General features: G+C 40.1%; 1 protein-coding gene across 1 annotated transcript in view; it reads right to left on the reverse strand.

The window, feature by feature from the left end:
• PSMB7 (proteasome 20S subunit beta 7) overlaps positions 1-19,200 on the reverse strand; it is a 56,448-nt gene that overhangs the window by 22,509 nt on the left and 14,739 nt on the right. The window contains exon 6 of the mRNA XM_007194695.2: positions 5,807-5,865. Within this exon, the coding sequence (XP_007194757.2) occupies positions 5,807-5,865 (59 nt within the window). The remainder of the gene's footprint in view (positions 1-5,806; positions 5,866-19,200) is intronic.

The raw sequence follows: 19,200 nt of genomic DNA on the forward strand, positions 1-19,200 counted from the left end.
CTCTCAACTTGAGATTCTAGCAAAAGAATTTTTCAAGTTGCTATTATTGCCTGTCATGGATTTATAAATATTGTGCACTATCTGCTGTGGCATGGCTCTCATGGGACGCCAAAGCATGCCAAATGCATAACAGAATGAAAAACAGTTTCTATTCTTCAAATAAATGCTAATTTTTTTTAACTGTGCTCACATGATGTGTTTGGTGACCAACTTCAATAGTACAGAATATGTATCAGAGAGGGGAAAAAAGCTGATTGTCTTTTCCAGCAGTATTCAGCTGCTACTTTCATTAAGCTTGTTTAATTAGATTCCAGATGCTAATTTGCAAGTCGATACCAGAGGGTGCAGGACAGTTTGCCTTTGAATCATCTCCCTGTGATGTGAGGGTCCTGCCGCACACCGCTACCCTTCAGCAGCCCTCGCGCGCTTTCTGACAATTAGTGCAAAGAGGGGACAGTACTGATCTTGACAGACTAAATATTAATCTTCTACCCATTTTTATGAATTATAATCTTCAAGAGTTTAAATTTCTCACTGGGCCAAATGGAAACATTCCTTCTTACAAAGAAACAGGATGGAAGGAAAACTAACCTAAGCTATCAGATTCATTTCCTTAACCCTCCCCACCCTAAAATAAAAGTTTTTATTTCAGCAATTTTCAAGATACATACTCGCATGAAGCTAACACCATATTTCCAGGTACAATGGTCAAATTCCTCATACTTAACTGGAAAATGGACTCAGAAGGCCACAGTGTGTTTATCACTGATTTCCTGTCCAGCTAGCCTGTGGATAATAACCAGGATTGGGACTTAGTTCTTACGGCAGCCTTAACAACAGGAAAAAAAAAATGCTAGGGGAATGGCTCCACACAACTCATCATCACCCAAAACCCTCTAATACAACCGACCCCTTGTCATTAGGTCAACTCGCACATTTCAAAATCCACTATTCTGCTAATACATAGGTACAGTGTCCAAATAAGCACCTTTGCTGATAAAAACAAAGCATGAGATTTATCAGCAGTAATACAATTTTTTAATGCCTTCATTTTTATCAATCTGAGTACTATGAACACTAAAGGTGAAGTTATCAAACTGTTTCAAAGGAAGGTAAATCTGGGACCAACTAAGAAAGGTTGCTTCTGACACCTTTTTATCCACTCATTCAACAAATACTGGCTGACTACCTACTATGCACCATTTTAGGTGTGAGGAAATAGAAACGAATAAGCACAGTTCCTGCCCTCAGAGAACTTCCAGGCTAACAGCAAGGAGAAAAACAAGAAAATGAGCATCCCAAGACTAGGACAGGCAGTGTTAGGGCCACAACTGGATGAGAATTTTAAAAGATTTTTAATGGGCCTTAAACTCACACAGTTAGCCGGCAGTTTCTCTGAAACCTGGAGTCAGAGCTTTTACCTGAAGCAAATCACTGGTTCAGATTACTTCAAAAGGCAGAAGCCCATCTTAGGCATTTATGAATCCCAGCTAGGTTTCACTGTTCTGCTTTTTGGCCTGTAATTTCCCAATGAGCATCTGCCCTTTGGCCCATCTTCATTTCGGCCGTGTACTCAACGGGGTGTTTGCTTTGTTGACTCTGGCCCAATACTGTGTATTATTTGAGAAATGTACTAGCTATCTTCTTCTGTTATCTCAAAAAAAAAAAAAAAAAGTTCAGCACTTTCCAGATGGGAAGAAGAGAAAGTCCCCTCCATTTCCCAGGTGGTTTTTGATGACTCAGATTTTGCCTTAGCTCCGGGTTATCCTGTCTCAACTCTACAAACATGTACTGAACATCAGGAGCTGAAAAAGAGAGATGATTTCATGGTCCCTGCCCTCAAGGGTCTCCCCTCTCTCGGCAAGTAGCGGAGATGCCCCTGAAAACAGCCATAAAACAATGGGACAGGTGTGTACAATGCAGTACAGGAACACAAAGAGATGAGGTGGCAGGTGAGAGCATTGCTGGCAGGCACCGGCAGTGAGCGGGATTCGACAGCAAGCAAGTACACACTGTATTCAAAGAACAGCAAGCAGGAGAGAAGGGTTGAAGTGGAACAGGAATGCAGACCTATGTTTCCTAAAGTTTAATATTCATACCCCTGGGCTTACATGATGGTGATACATGAATACATTTTTTATTTATATTAATAGTATGCACTCATTTTCATGTCTTGGGGGGAAAAATAACCAGCACATCAAACCCAGGATTTCATAGATACAAACTGTATTTTAAAAATAAATTTAAATTAAATAGGTGAACTAGAGTGGCTGTAGGGAAGAGAGGAAAGGGAACTGACTGGAAAGGAGAACTTCTGCAGTGAAGGAAATGTTCTGTCTTGATCTGATTGACGGTGGGTAATTACAAATGCCAAAATCTATCGCACTATACACTTCAGATCTGTGCATTTTATTTTATGTAAATGATAACTCAATTTATAAAACAGTGAGCTGATGTAAAAGAAAATTTTCAAGAAAAATAACAGTAGAGGTGGCATCCAGACATGGCAGAATCCTTAAATGTAGTGTGCAAATGACAAGTTCAAGACTAGCCCTGTCCAATAGAAATATGTGAACCACATATGTAGTTTTAAATTCTCTAGTAGCCACATACAAAAAAGTAAAAATAGGTGAAAAAAATTTAATAATATTTTTATTTAACCCAATATACTTAAAATAGTATTGTTTCAACATGTAACCATATTACTAATGAGATACGTTTTTAAATTTTTTGTACCCAGTCTCTGAAATCTGGGATGTGTTTTCTACTTGCAGCACCTCTCAATTCAGACTAGCTACACTCAAGTGCTCAATAGCTACATGTGGTTGGTGGCTACCATACCAGACTATGCAGCCAAAGACCATGAGAAAATATTAAAGGTTTTTAAGGAGGCAGGGACTTTCATTCCATAAATACTACAGTCTAGGCCCACCACTGTCCAAGGCACAGGTTTGTAGTTAAAAAAAAAAAAAAAAAGACTATGGGCTTTTCCTAATTTAATTGTTTTAACAATAAAGCCAAGAGTTTGTTTCATGAGTCTGGCCTAAAAATCACTGTTTGGCAAACAATTTGTAATTATGATAGCCTGAAACTTCCCCTCCCAGTGCAATTCTCTATGAAGTGAGCAGCAGTTACTGCCCTGGCAATCCATGCAAGACCTGAGAGGCAGAAATGCTCTCCTGGGTTTGTCTGAGACACGTCCAGAATCCTTTCCCCTACTGAAGGGAAATAAGCAGACTTAGTCATCCAACCCTTCAGTCTCAAAATAGGCAAGAAAGAAAAGTTATGGAGGGCTTCTTGCCACAGAAAGACAGAAAGCCTCCCTGGAAAGAAGAAAAATAAAAAGTTTGGAAATTTGAAACCAAACGTTGCCATGAGTTCTATGCAAATGCAGAGCCAGAAATGACACCCTGGCCGAATTCTCTTTCACAGCAAAGTCACTAAAACAGGGTTCTCTCAACTTTCCTAAGCAGTCTCGGCCTTCCACTGAAACCACATCACTTAATCTTCACCAGAAGAAAGCAGGGTGGCCAGCAGTTAGCTGCTTGGTCTTCACAATAATTTTAGTATCTATTAATATCCCTTTAGATTTTTAAAAGTATTACCTTTGCCTTCTATTTACTTTTAAACTCACTTCACTGGAGAAGCAAGTACTACCTTCTCCTTAATAAAGTGACTTTTGTTGATTGTCAGTCTGTGTCAAGTGTCAATAACTTCAGTGAATAAAAACCACTCACCTGAAATTGTAAATTTAATTAACAATCTGAAATGGGAATTTAGTCAACCTGTTTCAAGGTCTCACAGCTAATACAAAACAATAAGTGGTCTCAATTATAGATAAAATTCATCTAAGGAACACAACTCTTCAAACTGATAATATCAGAAATTTTATTGAAGGGATGATTCACATTTCCCTTTGCTTCCCTAAATCAGCAATATTAAATTCATGGCCTTTGAATCATTTCAAATCCAAACTCTAAATAAATAATATAAAATTACTTTAGCAGAGTGTTAAAATCACTTTTAATATACCTCATGCTTTCAACTTTTTATGCAATTCTCATTTTTCTTTAACATATGGAAGTCCCAATCAATTGGAAACAGACACAGCTTTCAAGAAAATTTGAAAAGATTAATGTGGTTTAAAGGAGGGCCTAACATTACTGAGGTGATTTTCTAAATGAAAATCATCAGAGTCTTTCTCTCTATACCTGCATTAGTTCTAATGGATTTGTGGAGCATTAGGAATTCCTCTCCTTTAGTCTGAAAACTGGGAGATGGTTTCTAATTTTTCTTTTTAAGTGACCTAGTATATCTTATTTTTCCTCTGTACTTAAGAACCCCAAACAGAAAATAATGCTGATATGGGAATAAATGTTCACATTGAGAAATGAGAACAGAACTCTAATCTCATTTACAGTTGATACTTGGACCTGTTTACTACTCTTAATTGGAGCAAGACTATTGTTTCTAGTACAAAACACCTAGCTAAATTCTATCTGTAGTCACACGTTTTAATTCCTGCAGATAATTCAAGAAAGGGGAGAAAACTAGCCACCAGTGACCAAGTCCCTTACTGTGCTATCCTCAAATACCAAGGGTGTAGTGGCCCCTGGCAGGAGACCCCTGTCCTGGCTGAGCAGCATCCACGACCCTACGTTCTCTGCTCTCCTGGCACTTGGCCCAAACCTGAAAATCAGAGAGCTTCAGAGCTCCAATGACACTTGATGCTCTGATGACAATGAGCTAGAGAAGAAAAAAAATTTTTAAACATGCAATCTTTTCCAAAGATGATTAGGCATAAAGCACTGTCAAAAAGTAATTCCCAGAAACAGCCGCTGGTATCTACACAAAACACTACTGCAAAAGCAGGAAGAGCAGAAACCTACGTATTAAGGAATAGGGTAAACCACTCATAAACAGCCTAATAACTGTTGAAAACAAGTTGATACTACCCATGAAAAAATTAACATCTGTCAAAAAAAACAAGGGCAGATGATGAGGGCTGCCTTCAGGACGTAATGTGCCTACAAGCTGGTTCAGCAGCGAGGATAAAGCACAGTGGAGGAATAACATGGTACCATAAAGTATCCAAGCATACTGAACACTCCTTCCAAAGTGACAATGAAAGACCTGGGGCTTGTTCTTGGAGATTTTGGGCTCTAGGGGGTTGCTTAATCGAGGTACATCTATCATTAAAGCAGACACAGGTGGAATGTCATTCAGAAGATACCACCCTCCCCACTACCAAAGAAAATATAATAAAAGAATCTCTTATAAATATATGTGAGACACCAGATACATCATGCTCTGATAATAGGCCACTACACACATGGTATTGTCCCCATCTTCTGCCAAATGCAGAACAACCCATAGGGATTTTTCAAACTGCCCGCATTTTCAGGCCAGGTCTGTGTGACATGCAAAGACATATACAGTTTCTCTATTCTTAGTGAAAAAACAAAAAACCTGTCATTCTGAGATATTGTGATAACGCATAAGAAAACATGCTACATTGCAGCAGCATTTACAGCCGAGAAGATTCCCAGACAGCCCAAAGGCCAGAGCAGAAAGCCGAACAGTGCAGGCTCCTCAAGCCTGAGGGAGGGCGTAGCAAGGCCACTCCAAAATGAAGCTTTCCCAAGTAACCAGTCTTCTCAGCAAACACAGTACCTGTGCCAAAGAGCATTCCAACTAACAGCAGTGCTGTTCAAACTTTGGAGGAATCAGCAATCAATTTGTAAATGTCCAACATACAACTAGAAAGATAATGTGAAAGAGAATAAAACTGTAGGAACTTACATACCTCCATATCTGGCCTAAATTTATCTTCAAACACGGCCATTGCTGCTAAGGAGCCAGAACCTGTAGGAAAAAAGATGCATTTTTAGCATATTTACCAACTCCCAGCTTCTCCATCTCAAGTTCACCTCGGGGCAGCAAAAATGGCAAAACACACCCAATGTCACATTCAAGTACAGTGTAAATATTAATACTATAGGGCCACAAAAACCAGGTAAACGCTGCTCTTCAAAAGCCTGGAGTCACACTTACCACTATCTCAGGTAAACCTGCAACTGGCCCTACTTCTACTATTGACAGGAGTAACTGTAAATTATTCACAATAAAATCCTGAAGCATGAAAATGAGGTTATGGATAATTTGTATTTGTTCAAAAAGTGAATGCCACATAATTTCATATATCCTGTGCTGTGACTCTTGTGCTCCAAAGCTGTGCCTTGGCAGGCTGCTGGGTATAGCGCTAAATACCAAGCCAGTTAGAAAGAATAGATTGTTTTAATGAGCTGGCCCTGGTAGAGTCACCTTGACACACGGGGAAGAAACTACAGCACCAGCAATGGTAATAGGACTGTGAGCTACGGCCACCAGGTTATTCCAGCTACAACTGTAAAACACTTTATTATGTGGCATTTATTTGGAGCTATTATTTTTAGTTCGTACTTTGAGGAGTAACAGCTGAGTAGACAAAATGACAGACAAAGAAACAAAAATTTATTATCACGATAGCAAATGGCTGAAAGGTTATGCTGCATAGATATTAACAGACAGCAAATTGCTCCCTACAAAAGTAGGATATAAAGGCATTACAAATAAGTATGGGCTCCCTTTGAATGGATATAAAAAGCAGCTCAGCACTATGAAAATTTAAACTTGCTTTGTTCAGAAACCAGAGAATCTTTAGAAAACCATCATCTTGTCTTTACAGGGTCCTGGCAATATTTTAGGATACTCTACTTTTGGAGAGAGGATAGAGTTGCCCACAATTTTTTACTCCAATTAGAAGATTTTTTTGGCATTTATTACTTTTTAACTTGTTTTGCATAACACTATCTATTTAGCTGGGTCACAGAGAAAACCATATTTTCTATTTAAAATGATTTGTGTACATCGCTTGACCACCTCAATGGTTTAGCAAAGGAAAAAGGCAGCGATTAAACAGTTTCAAATGAGGTGTCCTGCTGATTTTATCAAGTCTGCTGAATGTATAATGAAAAAGGAGAAGCTGACAGCATTGCTGCATTGAGAAAATACAGACTACCTTATCTGAACCATTTAAGGAGGTCCAATTATAGATCAAATTTAAAGGGTAGAAACAGCAGATTTACAGACACAAATCAATGAACATGGTAATCCCAATGAATATGACAGATATTCCTGTTAGGGAATATTGCTGTGGTTGAGGATCATTACCTTCACAGCGCCGGATACATCACATCTAAAGCAGTGGGAAGCTATGAGCGTAGAAGGCATTACGGGCAATGACTATTCATTTAAGCTTTGGGAGCAAAAGGCAACCCCATTTTCCCCTCTCACAATTTTTTCTCCACAAAAAAAAAAAAAAAAAGGAACCTAAAGAGATATTAAAAGCCCTTTAGAAAGGAAACAGAAATTAAACAGATATAAAACTAGTGCACCCAAATAAAACTAGATATATATACACAAATTCACCAAAATCAAACCTTGGAATTTCATAGTTTATGCGTCCTGGAAAATCTGGAAAAAGAGTCAAAGTTCACCAATGTTTTGTGACTCACACATTTACTCTGAGTTTCAGGGATCAAGGGGGGAAAGTAACCTGTTTTAAGGCATTGGTGAGAACCAGTCTCAGACTTCATAGTAAAAAACGAGCTGGTTTTGTATGGAAAACAAAGGACAACTGTCACGAAGAAACAAGAAAATTGCAAATAAGGAAACCTCAGGAAAAAAAATACTTCTTTTCCAACCTGGTCCAAGAATATCTCTGCAAAGAGCCCAAGGGTAAACGCACCAGAGGCCAGAAATACACATTAGGAAAGGACAGGGGAAGGACGGCTATTTACCTAAGAGCTAACAATTTTGTGGAAAACTGTAATCAATTACTGTAAAAGGGGAAACACAACTTACCTTAAAGACATCTTTCCCTAAAGACTACTAGCCTGTATTTTCTCCTGGGCCATCCTTTCTTTGGCAGTTTCACAGTAAATTAATTTTACTCTAATTTTTCCCGGGCACATATATTTCCTTCTACTTAGCTTCACCTAATACTTTAAGAAATGAAAAATATTTCCCTCCTAATATAATTATTCTTCCTTTATCGAAAGCTTTTTTTCATGCGAAACAACGCCGCAGAAAAAATTTCCGTAAGTGGAAGTACGTGCTAAATCTAAATTCTTAGAACAAAAAGTGTCTAGCAATGTAGTGATGCTTCTCATCACACAGTGATTTTTTTTAGAGTGGAAGGCGTAGGAGAGGTAAACATAGAAAGGACACAGGGATCCCTATTACACTGTATTTCTGCTTCCCCATTTATATCACACCCCCCCAAAACACACACACCAACTTACACACACACACACGTACATGCAGGTGTACACATGCACGTGCACAGAGTTGAGAAGTTTCCAGGAAAACAGGAGCTTGCTAAACTGCCTGATTCTGCTTCCCCTGAGATGAAAGATAAGCGGACTCCAAATAAACTTGAAAAGAAGGGGAAATTCAACATTAAAAACAATTTCTAAATCACTTGCAAATTAGCTCCTGCTCCTAGCATTTTTAGGAAAGGAGGACTTTGGCGCCCCCTTTTCAGAAGTACACAGAAGTGCTAGGAAATGGAGTGCAATTGACTTTGTCAACAGGTTTCTAGGAAACTCTGAATGTGTCTGCTACTTAGAAAAGAGAAGACAGAACTTCAAATATGACTGCAAACGCCCAAAATGGCAAGAGAACAACATGCAAACCCTCACATAATTTCAAGGCAATGCAACCGGGGGAAGGAACAAGGAGTTTGCCATTAAAAAGAAAAAAGATGATAAACTCAATGAGACGGGTCTTTTTAAATAATTTCAATTCAAGTTTCCCAGATTTTATTTCAATGCCACTTAAAACTATATGTAATAAATCATCAAATTCCATAGTAATACAGCAGCCATTTGACTCACAAAATGTTTAAATATTATATCCCATTTTCCCCATAAACCATAATAATGTCCACAGATATTCCATGATTTCAGCATCAACCTATTAACCTGGCACTCTCATACCCAAAACCAAGGCAAAAATCCTCTGAAGGATTTACCCTGATTTTTTATTCCAAAAACAAGGCCACCTCAGACAATCAGTCAGAATGGCCTGGTTTCCCATTAAGGAATAAACAAACAGAAAAGCCAGGGGACAGTGTACCGGGTATAGGGGCCTCTGCTTTAGATAGTGGGCGTGTCAGATGAAGGAAATGGATGTCAGAGGGAATATGCTTTCCACAAATGCAGGATGAGCTCTAAGAGCAAGGGGTATGAGACCTGCCCTCAATTTCTCTTAGAGTAGAGAAGAGGAAGCCAAGAGGGAAGAACAAGAGCGTTCTGTTTGAGCACCCACCGTGGGCCACACATCATATGTTGTCATTTGGTCATCCTCACAGCAACCCAGTGAAGTGATAAAGCTTCTTGTCTAGGATTACAGGACTAACAAGCACAGGGCAGGATTCCTGTCTCAGGTGTGACCCTATGTCACTCTCTCAAACAAAGTTCTACAGGCCACAGTATAGTTCAGAGCAGACATGAATGACCTTCCATGACCAGGTCTCTGGCTCGCTCAGCCCCTCCTCCTCCCCAATGTACACACATACTTGACACTCTACCAACACCAAACTGACAATAATTTCCTAAATGCCCAGACCATTTCAAGCCTATCCCACCTTGGCACGTGCTATTCCCTCTGCCCCCTTGACAGTCCACAGAACTCCGAGGCACCCATCCAACCCCAACTGAGAGATGACTTCCTCCCAGAAGCCTTCCTTGACCACCACACCCCCACGAGAGTTTATCTCTGCCAACTGTCCATCCCTTCACAGCTGCATCCGCCATACCTAGCAGTCTCTGGCACACAGTGAGCACTAAATAGAATTTGCTACATTAGGCTGGGCTGATTTCAGTACAACTGTTCAAATGGAGGAGTTGGGGAAACGGAGCTGGCCCTGAAGGAGTGACGACAGCAATAAATGCCTTGAGAAAGTGTAAAAGAACATTTATTACCTAATTTATCATACCGGGATGAATATAAGACAAACTCAAATGTAAAGCAAGTCAATTTTCAAAAGAAAAGAAAGCTTTAAACCCACAAAACCATGTCCTATTATACGTCCTAGTCTGGTCTGAACTCTATGATATCACAGGAATGAAACGCCCTCCTTGGATTTCTGCATTTTTCTACCAAAGCTCTGTCTCATCAGTAGTTTCCAGGTAGCTGCTCCTTAGCAACCTCCACCAAGTCTGCTTTTTTCAGCCCACCCACAGTTACTGGAAGCCAGCGTTGCTTCCAGAACAAAGCTCTTTAAAACAGAAATACGAGGTACAATTCAGTGACCAGCATTTAGAGAGACGGTGTGCATGACACTGTGACGGCTACCTAGTTACCCACTGACTTACCTCTGCATCCACTGTCCTTCCCCAAGCTCGCCCACGCCATCCACACACACCCACCTGCTCAACAACCAACTCCCAAACCACCCAGCACGCAGGCTGTGGGGAGAGACAGGGACGGGGGGAAGGGTACACAACTCAGCCCTCTTTCATCCACGGGGGACAGAAACTGCTCTGCACCCCCTGACCCACTGCAGCCACCTGGGTAGGCACCGCCTTACACTGGCTGTCCAGGTTTGATGCTTATTAGAAGAATTCAACAGACGCCCCTGTGAGTCCCAGAAAGCACGGTCTTGCTCCCCATCTCTGACTGCCAGGGCCTGACTCACCCACAGACCTTCAAGATGACTCCACGGGGCGCCCACACTGCAGACCTCCAGGAGAAGAGGGCTCAGGCATAAACGCCACACGGGTCACATCTCCAGCCACACTTTTAAAATGAAGTATCTGTCTTATTAATAATAGGCGACTGGCTTAAAAAAAAAAAAAAAAAGACTAACACCTGTAAACAATGTAAAATATAAGCCCTGAAACTCAGAGAAATATGTGCAACACACAGGGCATTAATAAGTAAAAAGAGCTCACAGATAAATAACATCAATACACCAACAGAGAAAAGGACACAGCAGTTTACAGAAGAGAAAAAAAGTAGAGGCCTATACACATTTAGAGACACTGTTCAAGTTCACTAGTAATCAGAGAAATACAAATTGAAACTAAATAGCCATTTTTTGGCTTTTAGATTAGCAAAAATTAAAAAGAATAATATCCAGGGCTGACAAAGATGTAGTAAAAAGGGCAATCTAACATTCTTGTAGAAGCACAAATGGATAGAACTTTTCTAACACACAATTTAGAAACATCAATCAGAAAGCATAAAGCTATACATACCCACCAAACCCGCAATTCTGCTAGAGACATATTCTAAAGAAATAAATGGATAAGTACCCAAATGACATTATGATCGCTGTTTAGATTAGAAAAAAGCAAAAATAACAACAGCAACAGTAACAAAAACTGGAGATAAATGTAAAGGTCCAACACCAACAATCAGGAGATAGGGAAAATAAACAAATACTATATACATGGTGATTAAACATAATATTTTTTGGCAATGTCCATGATAACAATATTTACTGAGGGAAAAACATGTTCCCAAGCAAAATTAACAGATATGTTTATATAATACATATTATACACATCTGGAAGAAAATTTTTTTAAATTATGCTTATTTCTGGGTGGTGCTATATTCTTTTGTTTACTTGTGTTTTATTTTCTTTTCAAAGACAATGCATTACTTACAATTTTTTAAGATATACACTTGGAGAAAATAAGAATTCAACTTTGTTAAGGGATTAAAAAAAAAAAAAAAACCCTAAAGACCAAGACCTTGCCAGCTGTCACAGTCTTGCTGTGTAACAGCAGCAGCAGGCAGCTTAGTCCTGAAATCTGTACACAGGGGCCTGAAGGTCAACCCACGCATGCGTCAACAGTCCCAAGGAACAACAGCAGTCAATCATCACAAATAAATACACCACGTCTCTCTACCACAGTCCTTAGGAGGGCTTCCTTAGGACAGGCACCAAAATTTTTAAAAAAGAGATAAAATCATCTTAACAATGAAGTCCTTTGAGCATATCAGCGCCAAGCCAGATCTCACTTATCCAGAAGTATACTATGTGGCAAACAAACTACTAAACAGACCACAACAGACACAGTCCACGTGGTGTTTTATGAAATTTCAAAGCACAGTCACGTGAGTTTTGTCTGCTCCTCAGACATGGCAGGTAAGTGCAGTCCCATTTCACAGAAGGGAAGTCTGAATCTTGGAGATAAGGAACTCGCCCAGATCACACAGCTAGTGATTAGCAAATCTGGGAATGTGAGCCCCGATCGTCCTAAATTTAAAGTGTCCAACACTGCTTCTGTTCCATGTGCTGCCTCTTAAATTACAAAGCCAAATGCTTGAAATTAAGATTAGCAAGTAAGCATGGAAGCAGCTCTATTTTCTTAACTCTCCACCCCCAAAAGCATGCTTTCTAACTTACTTTTTGCTCAGATTACAGCAGAATGATTTCCACACATCTGGATACAGTTAATTTGTGTTGTTTTGCTTGGAAATTCAAATGAGACTGGGATTTCAGTTAAATGTTATAAATGATTAAACAGATGCCATTCACTATTTAGCAATGCCACTCAAATATCTAAGCATTTATTTTTAAATAGCCCCATTCAAAAAAAAATAAAACAGTGAAATTAGTCTCCATTTTCTAAACCCTCTGAGAGTGTTTCTAATTTTAGTTTATCAGCATTAGTATTAGTAGTTCAATTTGAATCCTAACTTTTTCTGAGAGAACAATCCAACTCAGGACAAAATTTGAAATGTATCAAGAAAATTTTACTAAGATATTGTTTTTACTTGCTCTATATATTTAAAAAAATACCTCCATTAATATGGCTTAAGGATAGTGGGATTTTTTTTAAAACATGAAACGTGTTATTTTTATACATGTCAGGGTTCACTCAAGTATGAAATCAAACTTGGCAATTCTAGAACTTATTTTATCAGACATGCTGAAGAAACTATAAAAGACAAATAATTTTCTAAAACCTGCTGCTCTAAGTCAAGCTCTAGAAAGGATCTGAAAGCCAGCAGGTAGAAATCTGCTTTTTCTAATAAGGTCTAAGCTCACAAATTCTCACACTGGGGAAGGGAAAATATTTACCCTTAGGACCTTATCGGTCCCAGACCCTAACTCATGTGGTGCAGGTATTTCCTCATTTTACAGACACGGAAACTGAGGCTCAGCTGATTTAAAGGCAATAAGGCGAGCCAAGATTCAAATCTAGGTCTTGTGGCTCTTTAGCCCATGCACCTTTCAGAAGGGCAACTCTCCACTCATTCTTTTGAACCAACCATCCCAGGTGCCCACTGGGCAGCAGGCTCTGGAACACAGATGCAAAGATGTGGCACAGCTCTGAGCTTCCTGCCTGTTTTCCCACAGCACACCATTGAGGCCCTCCCAGCCCTGCACGGCTGCCAAGCTGCTCCCGGCGGCACCACCACAGCAAGCACAAGGTAAATGGTGCCCCAGAAACTACAGGACAGCAGCCCTACTGCCCTGGCTGCCTCCCTGCACAAAGGGGAAGATGATAGAATGCGCCTTCCTCATAGGTCGGCTGAGACCTGAATGAGATGGCGCATGTAAAACAGAATGCCTGGCACATAGTAAAAGCTCAGTAAAAGTTAGCTGTTACAAATACTCTAACACAAGGTCCCCGTCCTCCAGGGGCTCTTTTATACAATCATTCTCAACAACTCTCAAGGTCGGCAACTTTAACAGAAATGGAGGTCTTTAAAATATCTTCTCTCAAAGTCGTGAAGTTCTGAGAGGCAGCAGGAAATGGATTTCTAACTGCTTTTCCCCCAAATCAATTCAACCAGATCTTTTCAGGAAAAGAGCTGCTCCTTCTGCTAAGAAGTGGTCCATTTTAAGCACCCAAGGACCTGTTTGCCACCGTGGCCTGCCAAGGTGTAAGATGTATGCAGCGATAAAAGAGTAACACAGAGAACTTCTCATCCATCAGTGTCAGCTCTCCCTGACAGAGTGCTTACTCACACTTGCTCATTGTTAGTCAAATGGCCACTCATCCTGGACAAAATTTGGTGCTCTCCACAGACCCATGGATGGGGATCATTTTTCACTCTGTTTCTGTCTACAAGGTCTGGTCTCCTGGTGTTGGTGTCTGCTCTGGAGGCCAACACTGCCAATGTGTGAAGAGCTGATTCATGAAAATAAAACAATGTTGGTGCCGGGGGACCACATTCAGCCACTAGAGAGCAGTGGAACTCCTCTCAGAGCTTGGGAAGACTCAGACACTGACTTGAAATGGTTTAAATGTATGCATACATTTCATTATAAGTCTTGGCCAAAAGCTTCGAGGAGAGGCAGGGCAAGCAATCAGACAATCTTGCATGGGTTGCTGAAATCCAGATTTGTCCTTTGTCAGCATAAGCAGTTTAATTTGATGTTTTCACTCCTGAGTAAGCACTGAGTATTACATTTAAACCCCCCATGAGGGGAAAGAATGCTTCCTTTTCATCAGCAAATGTACCTCAATGTCATTTTATCCCCAATGAAAAAAAATATATATATATATATATTCCATTTAATATGCTAAGAAATAGATTTTAAAGCATCCAACAACATTTCATTCAGAAACTAATTTCTCAAAAAATGCAGTTCCTTTTCTAAATGTAATGTACTCAAAAAGGAGTTAAATTTTACTCTAAGTAAATAATGTAAAACACCACTCGAAGGGAACAGGGGGTTTTCTTATAATTGCAACTGCAACGTCTCATTGACCTGACAGGTTATAAACACTTACTCTTAAGAAAAGACTAACATTTGGGGCATTCAGGCCTAAAAAGTGAAAGGCTGTGTTTTATTAATGTATTTTAATGAAATGCCACAAGGTATGAGGACAGAAAACTGTTCTCCTTCAAACAGAGGAGTCACCTAACCCTATGTGTAAAGGATACGATGGAGGATGAAAATTACCTCTCCTAATCATCAGGCTCCCACAATCATCAGGCCCCACCAGGAAACAAGCTCTCACTCAGCACTGCAGAGCGCAGGGCACACACTTCTCTCTCCCGCTGCAGGACCTTGAGGCAGTTAGAGCTGACAGGTCTTTCAAAGGCAACCTTTACTCTAGCCCGCATTTCAAAATAGCTTCCCAAACTGCAAGTTAATCCCTTTGCAGGCATTTTCCAAGTTTTCCTGTCCCTTAGAACCCTCTAGGACAAAGGACCACAGAGTTTAATAATTTATAAAAACACACTTAGTCTTAATTGTAAGTAAAGGTTTATCTTGTCCATAGAGCCTTGTGCAAACAATAATAAATCCTATTTACTGGAAAAATGTGCAAAACACTGTTACATATATTTTTTCACTTTATTCATCTGTGGACTAGATGGTATTATCTCCACTTTACAGACGCAAAAAAACAAAACAAAAAACTAAGATCAGAGAGGTAAAGGAACCTAACCAAAAACACACAGCTAGTAATGGCAGATCTGGTTGCCAACAAATCCCTAGTTATATGACCTCCACATAAAAAGTCTTCTGATGTATAAAATGACTTTCCACTTGGTCTGTCCAACAAGAAAGTAAAAGATCATCAAGCACTAGGTTACGAGAATGTAAAGGCACTTTTTGTAGTAGGGCCAATTCTGAAACAAGAGCAGGTAAAGATGAACTAATTAACCCCACTCTCTCTGAAATGGGGTTTAAAAAGCAAAGGACTTAAAACTGTGCGCACTGCATTTAAGTTCTGAAATGTACTCCTAGCAAGGGCTTTTATTTGGTTGTAGACTAAGGACTGAACTCAAATCAGAAAAGACTTCGTGGTGAAATGTCAGAGCAGAAAAAACAGGAGGAAGAGCACCCTAACATTAATTCAATACCTCACTATTTTACCTACAAGAGACATTTAATATTTTCTACACAGAATCAAGAACAAAGTCCACTCTAATTAGAACAGATAAAGAACCAGCAAGAACTGGCTCTATTACATTCCCTGAAACAACATGATGAATCGCAGAAGTAACTATTTTCTCATCTCCTAACATAATGGCACCATCTATTGGCTTAGTACCACCACTGCAACAACCAGGAATCAAGATGCATAACCCAACTTCCATGGGCTTTTGGTTCCCAGCTGCTTAATTCCTGGCATTCCACAGTGGTACAAAGTTTAAGATATAAAATCCATGCATCGCACATTTTAAATCTTCTGAAATTCATCTTATATATATTAATCAAAGCAGGAAAAACGGCCAGAAAAATCTCAGTACACAGAACTGCACACAGAGAATGTGTTAGCACTAAAATTATCAAAACACCATGCATCAAACATCAATGATGTTCTACACACAAAGATTTTTACATGTGGTTATCTCACTTAATCCTCACACATTACCCATGGAACAGATCCTCTAACCCCCATTTTCCTGAAGGAGAAACCAACACTCACAGTCAAACAACTAATAAATGTTGGACTTAGATCTGAACCCAGTATGACTACAAAGACCAGCTCTTTTCACTATCCCACCCTACCTCAGAAAACTAAAAACGACTCCAGAGCAACACATGCAGGGGAAAAGCACATAGTGCTTTACAGAGCGTGTTCACACACGTGACATGGAAGCATCCCAATAACCCAGTGACCTTCAAGTCAAAAAATATCAGCTTCTTTTTAGAAATGAGGGGTTTGAGGTTCAGAGAGGTTAGGTGATGACTAGCTCTGGTCAATCAGGGCTGTGACTGAAGCCAGGGCTTCCATCTCTTTCTCTAGGATTCTAGGTAATACCTCAGCTGGTTACAGAAAAGCCGGCTCTGGGTGGTCACTGGCTGTACAGACAAAGCTCCCACCAGGATGGGGTTCCCGCCACTGCATAGTCCTTGACCCACAGAGAGCAGGGGACAAGACTCACTCCAGTCCTGATGGAGACCCATGCTTACAGAACGCCTGCACAGTCACCCGGCCCACACTAGTCAGGAAAAAGAATTTCCAGCTCAGGAAAAAGAATTTCCAGCAACGCTAGAGCTACAAGGTCATGTGCCCTCTGAGAAGGCTTTTACGTGGGTCTATGAACTAAATACAGTGCTGCTGAGTTCACATCTGATTTCAGCGTTGAAAATGAATGTGGAAGAAATATTTGCCATCTTATAGTGCACTGATTTGATACAGCGCAGGACAATGTTTCAAATCGAGTCATGTGGAGATAACAAAATGTCTGCACAATGGTTGCACTTTAGTGTAAAAATATGGAGAAATGGCAGGTCTGAATTCCCTACTGATGTTCCTAAGTTCCAACTTAATTCTAAGACTCTTCTTTGCCCACAAGGTGAGACATCTGGTATGTTTACTACTCTGTCCCGAATCTTTTTAATTGCTAGGGGGCTCTGTAAACTGGGACTTAAGAGGTACATTCCAGTAATTAGGAAATTGTATAAACCAGTTTATCTGGAGATAGAATTTTACCTGGACGGCCCTGGCAGTGACCCAAAGTCTTCCCTAATGGTGCATATCAATGTTTATTCCTTAAGTTAGTATTCCTAAATTGTCCAAGGGCCTCATTTCCAGGAATGTCGTGCTTTAAATTTCATTCATATTAATTCTCTATGTGAATAAGTGGGCAAAATAAAAATTTTATATATGTTGCCAATGCAGCTACAAGGAACACTGCCAAACTAACAGCAAAAGATGGTCCCCAAGCTTCTCCTGACAGTACTTCAGTTTGCTTAATAAAGAAAAGCTGGCAAGTTAAAAGAATAAGCTAATTAATCCGAGAATTAAAAGAACCCGTATTTTGTCTATAAAAAAAAACCATAACCCTTTTCCCTTTCTTAATAAAGAAAAGTCAAAAATCTTGCCTGGTTTTTCACAATCACACTAATCAATCACCTACAGTCTCTTACAAATTATTTTCTTTAAAAATAAATAATTAAATGAAACCTAAGGGGTCCTTTCTTCTTTTTGAGAATGGACCAAAACACATTTGGTCTGGACCACGTGCCACACACTACTCACAGCAATAACAAAGCCAAGGGGGAAAAGTCACAGAGACCAGGGTTCTCATGCCAGATCATGCACCTCCAGGCTGTGTGACCCCGGCATACCTCTCTGAGCCTCAATTTCCTCGCCCTCAAGACAGGGGTGATAGTACCCACTTCACAGCAGTGCAAAGACTAAATCAGTCAAGTTGTCTCACAACAGTTGCTGGCGCTGCAGCTGGCAAGCTGCTGGACGAACGCTGCTATCATTATGGCCAACACCCCGTTCACAAAAAAGGTTTTAGGACAGAAGCTGTCCGAGGGCCACACCACGAGGAGTTTGATACACTCTTCTCTTAAGCAAACCCTCTGGAAGGCAAGCCCTCAGCGAGGAGGCTCCTGGACACTGTGCTCAAGGAGCTGTGCCAGCATGTTAGAGATGCGCAAGACAAGACAGGTGTCTTCTATTCAATGTAAATTAAGAGTAGCCTTCAGGCGCCTGGCTAGTCGCCAATACAGGCCCATGGGTAGACAAAATGTAGACACCCTTGTCTTACAGGTAATTTGTAGCTTCCAGCTCTTACTGTCAAATCACTCAGGAAAAAGAAAAGATTCATTACAAAGTTGTATTTTTATTTCTCATAATAAAAAACTACTTTCACTAAAACATGAGAATTTACATGAAATATTCATTTTCTCACTTACACCACACTTACGGAAAGCCTCAATCCCACAGGGAATGTTAACGTTCTGTGGGCACATTTCAGTTAGGAGGGCCTTCTATTTTATCTGTAGTTGGAGGTTTGGTTTGTAGCTCACCCAAAATAAGTCACGTGAATTAAAACAAAACCACCAACTTTTGGCACTTCTGGGGTTCTCTCTCAACATCCATCTCCCCATCCCCTCAAAAAAAAAAAAAAAGGGAAGAAAGAAAAACCACCACCACCTCCATAGAAGCCAGAACTCCTTCATCAGGAGGAAAGGCAGCGCAGCACACCTCGCACAGCAGGGAAAGAGGCATCAAGCCCTGCTCAAAAGTGAACAATGGCCAAAAGAAACTGAAAGAATGGCAAAGACAAAACCAGGACAGCACAAAAATTGTATTTTATTTCACATTCTCCGATAAAAGGCACCCCTTCACAACGGACTTGGATCAGAAAGAAACGATATATAAAATTCATGTTGTCTTCAGGTGGTAGAATTGCATATAATTTTTTAAAAT

This window comes from Balaenoptera acutorostrata, chromosome 6 (assembly GCF_949987535.1).
Source record: "Balaenoptera acutorostrata chromosome 6, mBalAcu1.1, whole genome shotgun sequence".
NCBI lineage: Eukaryota > Metazoa > Chordata > Mammalia > Artiodactyla > Balaenopteridae > Balaenoptera > Balaenoptera acutorostrata.